At 60.6% G+C, this 9,053-nt stretch overlaps 1 protein-coding gene across 1 annotated transcript; it reads left to right on the top strand.

The window, feature by feature from the left end:
* The first annotated feature begins 1,182 nt into the window (after positions 1 to 1,182).
* Positions 1,183 to 7,319, top strand: LHX3 (LIM homeobox 3). Its single transcript, XM_003794840.1, has 6 exons — positions 1,183 to 1,412; positions 3,488 to 3,659; positions 4,604 to 4,806; positions 5,366 to 5,517; positions 5,699 to 5,867; positions 6,755 to 7,319. Exons 1-6 carry the CDS (start codon positions 1,319 to 1,321, stop codon positions 7,171 to 7,173), a joined length of 1,209 nt encoding a protein of 402 aa, XP_003794888.1. The 5' UTR covers positions 1,183 to 1,318; the 3' UTR covers positions 7,174 to 7,319.
* The last annotated feature ends 1,734 nt before the right edge of the window (positions 7,320 to 9,053 follow it).

Raw genomic sequence — 9,053 nt, 5'->3', positions numbered from 1 at the left:
GATCAACAGCCCACACCCAGCGCAGCTGGCACCTACCCGGTGTCATGCTCATGTGCTCTCGCCCTGTCCTTTCTGGGACAAGTGTAGTGCAAAGTAAAAGAGCAGAGAGCTGGCGCCGTGGGCTTTGCTCGAGTGGGTGCTGAGGGAGGGGCTGTGGTTTTCCTACCCTCTTCCCTCTGAGCCTGGGCCCATAAAGCTGACAGCTGGAAGCCAGAAGCAGCTCGGTCGAGGTATTACCGTCGGCCCCAAGTAGAGGGCTTTGGAGGGCGGCATCAACGTGCTAGGGCCCTAATGCTTCCTCCTGTCTGGGTGCCCTGCTGTGGCCACCCCTGCTCGATCCAGCTGCAGGGTCCTCTCCATTGTGTTCAGCTGGCGAACTGCCCAGAGCTGGGGCTGGTCTATTGCTGGGCACTTTGGTCCCTCTGAACAGAGGCGCATGCATCAGTCTACCTACAAGGACAGGGTGTTGCCTGTCTGGCTCACCTGTGTGGACTGGGAGCAGGATGCTTGGGAATCGGCTGAAAGGATCATATTTGGTGTGAGTCAGAGGCTGGGGGTTCAGGGGAGTGTGGGCACATCCTGGGGCTTCCCCAGCACGGCTCCTCCCACCTGGGCCTGGGCTTGCTTCTCCTAGGAATAGCCCCTTCCTGTGCCCACTCTGGGCGCAGTTCCAGGAGTGGGACTCAGGAGCGAGTTGGGGTCTGCGATCGTTCTGGTTCCTGTGGTTCCATATGAAGCCCTCAGCACCACACTCTCCCTTTCTGGGTTTCCGTTTGTGTTCCAGCCACCTGTCACTAAGGCTCGGGAAACTAAATTTTAGCAGCGAGAGGTCCCGGCTCCCTCTTGACCCTGACACCCCCCCAGACCCCCACCACCACACATACCAGGAATTCCCAGCCCTCTTGGCCCGCGCAGAAGCCCAGGCAGAGCCGGCAAAAAGCGCTAGGGTAGGAAGCTTTGGCCGGGTCAAGGCCTATGGGAAACCCTTACCTGGGTCCTCCCCTGCCGGTCCCCGCCCTCGGGCCGGGCATTGGGGGAAGCGTTCGAGCACTGCAGGTCCCGGCGCAAAGGCGGGCAGATCCCGCGGTCGCCCGGGACACGTCTCCGCGGCCCCGGCCCCGCCCCGTGCACGGCTCCGCCCCCAGCAGCTCCGCCCTCCGCGCGGCCCGTGGCTGGGGCCCCAGGGCGGCCCGCGGGCGCATCGCCCGGCTGCGCGGGGAGTCGCTTGGACGCCTGCTCAGGACCACTGCGGCCGTGGCCTCGCCAGGCCCGGAGAAAGTTCGGGCCGGGGGAGCGGTGTCGCTAGGCGGCGGGACCCATGGAGGCGCGCGGGGAACTGGGCCCGGCTCGTGAGTCGGCGGGCGGCGGCCTGCTGCTGGCGCTGCTGGCGCGGAGGGCTGACCTGCGCCGAGGTGGGTGTCCTGGCTGAGCGGCCGCACCGGGGAGACCCGGAGATCCTCGGCAGCCAGGGACCTGGGTGGGAGTGGGTGCCAGGGTCCCCGCACGTCCGCTCGCAGCTGCCCCAGCGCGACTTGGTGTCCGGGCCCCTGGCTCTGTATTGCCGCTTGTGTTCGTGGCGCTTCGCTCCTCAGGCCGAGAAGCCCTCGGAGGTCCGCGGTGGGCTTAGGAGACCCTCTGCATACCTGAGCCGGCCCCTGAGCGGGAGGGAGTGCAAGGAGCAATCCCGGGGCCAGTGACCACGAGGCAGGGAAGTCCCCCAAGAGGACCGGGAAGCAGAGTCAGATGCAGGGTGCAGGGTCGAGCTGGACCCCAACCGTACAGCACGCGTTGGTCGTTGGTCGAGTCTCAACCCGCACCTGCTCCGTTTGCCGTCTCAGCTGATGGTCAGGGCGTGTCTGTAGGGAAGGACCGTTTCTCCTGGGCCCCCAATTTCCCGCTGGCCCCGCTCTTGCTCCCCGAGCCCTGGCTCTCAGGAACCTGGGCGATTCTCCATGGGCTCCGTGAAGGGAGGGAGGCTCTGGGGTGGTGGGGAGTGGGAGGAACCGAGCAGGCGGGAAAGAGGGTTACATCCAGGCTGTGGGGTCTCCTGTCTCCCACTTATTTATTCATTTTCTGACAGTTCCTGGGAGGGGTTGGCCGCAGGGGCTGGGAGGAAGAGGTGGGAGGGGACGGAGTGGGAGGGAGGGGAGGAGGCTGAGCCCGCCAGGCTCCCCAGAGCCGGCCTGAGCGAGCGGGGGGTGGGCGCCGGGGCTGCGCCGGGCCGGCCAGCGCCGAGGGCAGGAGACCCCACCGGAGGCTGGAGCCACCATGCAGCGTAAGGCCGGAAGCGGCGGGGATTGCGATGGGTGGGCAGGGGCGGCTTTTGCTGGATGCGGGCTCCGGCAGCGGTGCGGGCGAGGCGCTGTCCGCCCCGCGGTGCTGAATCCGCGCTGTGCGGGGCAGTCGAGCCACCTGGTCCAGACCAGAGTCCTCTCCCGCCCAGTCAGAGGCACCCCAGCCACGGCAGGTCCTCGCGCTCTGCACCGGCACCGCGATTTTGGCAGATGCGGGACGCGGCCCTGGCGAGTTTCGCCCCCTGCGGGGCAGGTCATATCCGCTTTTATCTTACAGCCCTAAGGAGCTCCTTCCCAGTTCCTCCCACTCAGAGGGGGGCTGGCCTCGAGCTGGGGGTCCCCAGTGAAGTGAGGTGTGCACGGTGATGTGCGCGCTCACAGATCCCCTTTCCATCCAGGGCTCGCATCTCCCGTGAAGGTCTTTTCTAAATTACCAGGTAGTCCTGAGTCCAAGAGCACCTGGAAAAAACTACTCAAGGACTCCTGGCTGCCCTGGGACACCCTCTAGCTTCCTTAGCCTGGTTCCCCCAGGTGCCCGCTATCCTGGGGAGCAGAACCAGGGAGAGCCCAGGGTATTTGGGTGACTGTGCGCTCCACCACCCTTGCTTTAGCGTGAGGGCCGTGAACCTCTTGTCCAGTCGTCCAGTCCACTAGGAAATCTTGCTGCTGCCCAAGGATGGGGAGGGCATGGGTTTTCACTCCAGAGGCCTGCAGGCAGAGCCGGGGGCTTGGAAAGGGGCCCTAACACTTCACTTATCTGTACAAGTAGAGACAGCCGCCGGTGCAGGCATCCCCGCCTCTGGGTGATGATAAGCATGCATTTCACCCTTTTCCAGCCTAGCTTTTGAGAGCAGATGGATTTTGATTTGACCTCTACATGGGCCCTTCTTTGCTCTGGGGACACTTTTGTAATCGGTAGTATTCGGCCTCATGGAATGGCCTGGGTCCCTTTCCTGCTCACGGACACGTCTAAAGCTATTTCCTATTTCAGTTTCCACTGCCAGGCGTAGAAGGCTGTGCCTGTGCACTCCCCAACTTGGAGCCTAGCCGGTCGGCGCTGGGGAAGCCTTGTGCTGGGAAGGGGGATCCCTGGCGTGGGGAGTCGGAGACAGTGTGGGCGAGGGCGGGAAGGATGCTCCGCTACCTTGGGGTCCTCGAGGTGACTGTGGCCTGGTGGCTCCTCATGTCCACAGAGGTCCCACTGTGCGCGGGCTGTGACCAGCACATCCTGGACCGCTTCATCCTCAAGGCGCTGGACCGGCACTGGCATAGCAAGTGCCTCAAGTGCAGCGACTGCCACGCACCGCTGGCCGAGCGCTGCTTCAGCCGCGGGGAGAGTGTCTACTGCAAAGACGACTTCTTCAAGTGAGCGCAGCTGCCCTGCAGCAGGAAGGGGGCCCATGGCAAAGCAGAGAGGAGGCCAGGGGCCACCGCAACGGCTCCTGGCCCCCTCACAATAGCTAAGTACTGGGGACCCTGGCCCGGCCAAGCTCAGGTGGGCTTCTCCATGGGGGCTCCCTAGGTGGCTGATCAGCAAATATTATTGAGGAAAATCTAATTATTTTGTAATTCATGGAAACAGCAATTAAGAAAAGATAAATTCAGGCTCGGCACCTGTGGCTCAAGCGGCTAAGGCTCCAGCCACATACACCCAACCTGGCAGGTTCAAATCCAGCCTGGGTCCGCCAAACGACAATGATGGCTGCAACAAAAAATAGCTGGGCATTGTGGCGGGCGCCTGTAGTCCCAGCTACTTAGGAGGCTGAGGCAAGAGAATCGCTAAAGCCCAGGAATTGGAGGTTGCTGTGAGCTGCGATGCTACAGCACTCTACCCAGGGTGACAGCTTGTCTCAAAAAAAAAAAAAAATTCAGGATCTATCTCAAAAAAAGAAAAGAAAGGAAAAGAAAAGATAAATTTAAATTTGTTGAATTCTATGTGGGCTTATTCCCTCCTAAATTGTTGTTTTGTCCCTAATGCTGAAGAGTAGAGGGCTTCTGGACCCCTGACCTTTCTTGGCTTATGCCTCTGGGGTCTAAGAGACTGCCTCCAGGCCGACCCTCCCATTCCCCTTCCCTGGATCCAGCGTGGGGCAGCTATGTTCCGCGAGGTCCTCCAGACCCAAAGTTCAGGCCCCCTTCTCAGAAGTAGTAGTCAGCGGCGTCCCAGTGGCCAGACTGGTGACCAAGAGGCGGGGCTCCAAGAGGCAGCCCTCCTCCCAGACCTCCTGCCAGGCGCCGCGCTCTGACCCGCTTGGGGCGAAAGCGGCAGCCTGCCTGCTGCGCTGAGCCGCGCCCTGTGCGTCCCGCAGGCGCTTTGGGACCAAGTGTGCAGCATGCCAGCTGGGCATCCCGCCCACGCAGGTGGTTCGCCGTGCTCAGGACTTCGTGTACCACCTGCATTGCTTCGCCTGTGTTGTGTGCAAGAGGCAGCTGGCCACAGGAGACGAGTTCTACCTCATGGAGGACAGCCGGCTTGTGTGCAAGGCAGACTACGAAACGGCCAAGCAGCGAGGTCAGAGGGAGGGGAGAACAGCACCCAGGCTGCCTCAGCATGGCCCAGACCCTCCTCCCCCAGTCTCTGGTTGGGTCTGGATTTGGGGGAGCCCTCTCTCCAGAGCCCGTCCGGATGCTCACCAAGGGGCCCTGGTGCAGCAGTTTAGGTGCTTTCCCCCAGGACTAGGGTGGCAGGGCATCATTCACAGCCGGGATTGCAAACGGGCTGCCACCCGCCTCATTCAGAAGAGTAGGGAAGGTGGTTAGAACTATCTGCATTACCACTCTCCTTCTCAATTATCCCCCCTAAATCCTTGACTGTGAAGATGTGGCCTTCCCTTCACCTTAGAATAAAGGGGAATCTGTGGGGAGCAGGGAAGTAGGTTCTTAATGAAGACCCTACCCTGCAGGGAGCACGTTCTCTCTCAGCCGCCTCTCCCTGGTGCCCTGCTGCTGTGCCATAGGCCAGCCGTAGCCCTGGAGGGGGTGGGCATCTGGGGTCCCACATCATGCACCCGGCTGGAGGCCAAGGGGGCCCGCTGGCCTCATTGTCTGCCCCACATCTGCCCCACATGTAGAGGCAGAGGCCACGGCCAAGCGGCCCCGCACCACCATCACAGCCAAGCAGCTGGAGACACTGAAGAGCGCCTACAACACCTCGCCCAAGCCGGCGCGCCACGTGCGCGAGCAGCTCTCTTCAGAGACTGGCCTGGACATGCGTGTCGTGCAGGTCAGCATTGGGTGCCGCCTGATTGCTCCGTCCCTGATTGCTCCATCCCCTTTTCCCTGGTATCCTGTGGGCTGGCAGTGGCCCCCTGTGACCTCCCAGCTGCCTGCAGGGCAGAGAAGCGGGCTTCCTCCCATTCCAGAGACCAGGCCCCCAGCCACCACTCACCTGTCCCCGCCCCCAGGTTTGGTTCCAGAACCGCCGGGCCAAGGAAAAGAGGCTAAAGAAAGACGCCGGCCGGCAGCGCTGGGGGCAGTATTTCCGCAGCATGAAGCGTTCTCGGGGCAGCTCCAAGTCCGACAAGGACAGCGTCCAGGAAGGCCAGGACAGCGATGCCGAAGTCTCCTTCACCGGTATGGGCAGGGGCAGGGTGGCCACCCACTTGTGCCTCCGGCTACCACTCAGGTCGGCACAGACTGGCACTGCCCAGAGGTCTGGGCTGAGGGAGATCAGGGAGGGAAGAGGTAGTTTTGGTTGGCAGGGAGCCTGGATATCTGAATTCCCCAGTTAAAGTCTGGGACCCTTTCAAAAACATGTCACTTATAGACCCTGGGCCCCTATCTCCGAGCGCCCTGGTTGGACTCTCAGGACTACTACTCTTCCCCTAGTAGGGGATAGAAACCCTGCAGCCAACCTGTCCCTTAAGCTGGGTACCTGCTGGCTTATGGTGTGGAGGGGAGTCAAGGCCATCGCTCAGGCTCCTAGCCCTGGAAATGACTTTAAGGAGAAAAGGCAGCACATTTTAGGGGTAAGGTTAAAGATTAAAAGTTGGTGTTGGGAAGAGGGGAGAAGGTCCCATCTTCCTCTGTTCATTTGTTCTCTGGCACCAAGGATACCATAGCCCCATTAGAGGCCACCCTCAGAGAAAATGTGGGTTCAGAGAGGTAGGAAAATGTCCAGGAAAATGTCTTTGAGCTGCACCCTGACCTTGAGCTACCCACCCTACCTCTCTGAACCCACATTTTCTCATCTGCAAAATGCAGGTGGTGGCCTCTATGCCCACCCCAGGGCTGGCTTGGGGATTGTCCTAGATCTCTGAGTCTCCTGCCATCCTTCAGCACCAGTAGAGTTGAAACGAACTAACACAGGGATGGGGCAGACAGCTGGCAGCCACAGTTCTGAGAGCAAAAGGGACTTGTGCGGACCTGTTGTGTGACTGTTTTGACCTTGGCCTGCGTGGTGCTGACAGGCCACAGGTGTGGGGCCTGGCACTGCTCATAGCCCTTCACTTCCATTGCAGACGAGCCCTCCATGGCGGAGATGGGCCCTACCAACGGCCTCTACGGCAGCCTGGGGGAGCCTACCCCAGCCTTGGGCCGGCCCTCAGGAGCCCTGGGCAGCTTCACGCTGGAGCACGGAGGCCTATCCGGCCCAGAGCAGTATGGAGAGCTGCGCCCTGGCAGCCCCTATGGCGTCCCCCCATCCCCTGCCGCCCCACAGGGCCTTCCTGGGTCTCAGCCTCTCCTCTCCAGTTTGGTGTATCCTGAAGCCAGCTTGGGCCTTGTGCCCTCTGGGGCCCCAGGTGGGCCCCCGCCCATGAGGGTGTTGGCAGGGAATGGACCTAGCTCTGACCTATCCACAGGCAGCAGTGGCGGTTACCCCGACTTCCCTGCCAGCCCTGCCTCCTGGCTGGACGAGGTGGACCATGCTCAGTTCTGACCGAGGCCCCAGGCTCCACCCAGCACCGGACATGAGGGGTCTTGGCTGTCCTGCCCCTGGGCAGGCGGCTCGGTCTGCTGGTCTGCATGGACCGTTGAGGAAGCAGGACAAGGACATGGGTGGGGGCTGGTGTCTGCGGAGCCTCCTTGGCCCTCCTCCCACAGGGCTGGCTGTCCGGTGGTCCCCAGCAAGCTGGTGACTCTGGAGCCTTGTTTTGTAAGCAAACTTCTCCCCTTTATCAAGCAATTAACTAAGCACTTGCTGCTGTTTCTTGACATGAAATGTCACCCTACAGGCTGGGCTTCTGGGATGGTCAGCCCAGCCCAGATGAGCTCAGACCGGCACAGCCTGAAGTCTGGAAAATGCTTTCATTTCTAAAATTAAAAAATAATAATTTTGCTCTCACTCCCAGGCTCTACCTGTGTCTGAGTGAGTTGCTAGTCCCTCCCACTTTAGGTCAGAGATGGGCCTTTCTGTCCGGGTGGGAGGTGGTGGTGAGCTACAAGGGGGTGGGGGTGTGTGTCTCTGTCCCCTGTGGTCACTGACAAGCTGTTGGAGAGGCCTCTGTGCTATCAGCCCCACCTCCTTCAGGGGCCCCTTTACCCACCTTCCCTGGATCTCTAGGTCTTTCTGTCCTTCTTGAGCACCCTATGGAGGAGGCAGAAACCCCTGGGGCCCCTTGTCCCCAAGACCAATTCTCTAAGCCCATAAAGAACAGCCCAGACTGGACTGTTTCACCTTCCCCCAGGTCAGAGCTGTCCCAGGCCCCAGTGTCTGGGCCTGCAGTTGTCGTTGCCAAAGTGCATGCCTGGTCTGTGCAGGCCCTGCTAGGGGGTCTCTCCCCTGCTGGAGAAGAGCAGGGGAGGGTTCCTCTGAGCTGCCCTGTCTCCTCCATCAGATGCTTTCAGAAGAAGCTTCTGGGAGACTGCCTGCAGCGGTGGTTCCCCCGGAGACAAAGGCTACCGCCTGTAGTCAAAGTTATTCCCATATACCTGAATCTGAGCTACCTATGGGCTCTGTGAATGTCCCAAATCTTTTATTTATTCTCGGTGACCGGCTTTTTCGAGTCTTCAATAAATTTGTCAGTTATAGCCAATGGAAAGCCTCTGTCCTTGATGAGGCAGGGGAGGGGCTGGTGTCAGGCGTTGGGAACAGTTCTTTGGAAGTTCAGAGCTCTGCAGGGGAAGGAGACCAACTGCTGGTTCCTTGCTTGGGCATGCACCTGGTGTGAATTTGGGCTCCTTCTGCCCCAATCTCACCAGGCTTCTGAGAGAACGGACTGCATCTGTGTTAGAGGGAAGGGGCTGGGGTGTCTCCACTCTGTCCCTAGAGAGGCAGGGGCTGGCATGTCCTGGGACTGTGGGTAGCTCACAGCTTGCAGCAGGGCCTGAGACAGGGAGTGCTGGTGTTAGCAGGAAGAACTACTCAGGCACCAGCTTGGATTCCAATCCCTGTACCGACTGCTAGTTTGCCTCGGGAGCCAGGCTGGTCGTTTGACCCCTCTGAGCCATGTACTCCTCCTTGCAAATGGAAGAAGGTGCTGACAGACCCTGGCAGTGCCTTTGGAGGGGAGACAGGTGAGTGCTCTATGCAGCAGTGGCAAAAGCAGTGAGCAGGGACCCACAGCCCATCCTGCTGGAGGACAGGAGGATCTCTCCCTGAGGCAGAGTGGGGGTTGGAAGGAGGAGTCTTGTGGGAGCCTGGGTGTCTCTTTCTCAGTGGTGGAGGGAGGGAAGGTTGGCTGGCAGGAGGAACCAGGGACTTGGCTTTTTGTAGACCCTTGAACTGTCCCCAGTCTCTCCCAGGATAAGAGCCTCCCATAGAGCATGGCCAAGGAGAGCTGCTCTGAACTGCTGGGCCTGGGTCTTCCCCCTTTCCCG

This window comes from Otolemur garnettii, unplaced genomic scaffold (assembly GCF_000181295.1).
Source record: "Otolemur garnettii isolate 467f Iridium unplaced genomic scaffold, OtoGar3 scaffold00087, whole genome shotgun sequence".
NCBI classification, from domain to species: Eukaryota; Metazoa; Chordata; class Mammalia; order Primates; family Galagidae; genus Otolemur; species Otolemur garnettii.
The sequence above is the reverse complement of the archived record's forward strand: the minus strand, read 5'-3'. Positions and strand labels throughout refer to the sequence as shown.

What these genes read in the sequence shown, in the direction of transcription:
- LHX3 (XM_003794840.1), top strand. Translation starts at nt 1,319, where the DNA reads ATGGAGGCGCGCGGGGAACTGGGCCCGGCTCGTGAGTCGGCGGGCGGC. An exon ending in CGAAACGGCCAAGCAGCGAG is followed by an intron (nt 4,807 to 5,365) that starts GTCAGAGGGAGG and finishes CCCCACATGTAG; the next exon opens with AGGCAGAGGCCACGGCCAAG. An exon ending in TGGACATGCGTGTCGTGCAG is followed by an intron (nt 5,518 to 5,698) that starts GTCAGCATTGGG and finishes CCCCGCCCCCAG; the next exon opens with GTTTGGTTCCAGAACCGCCG.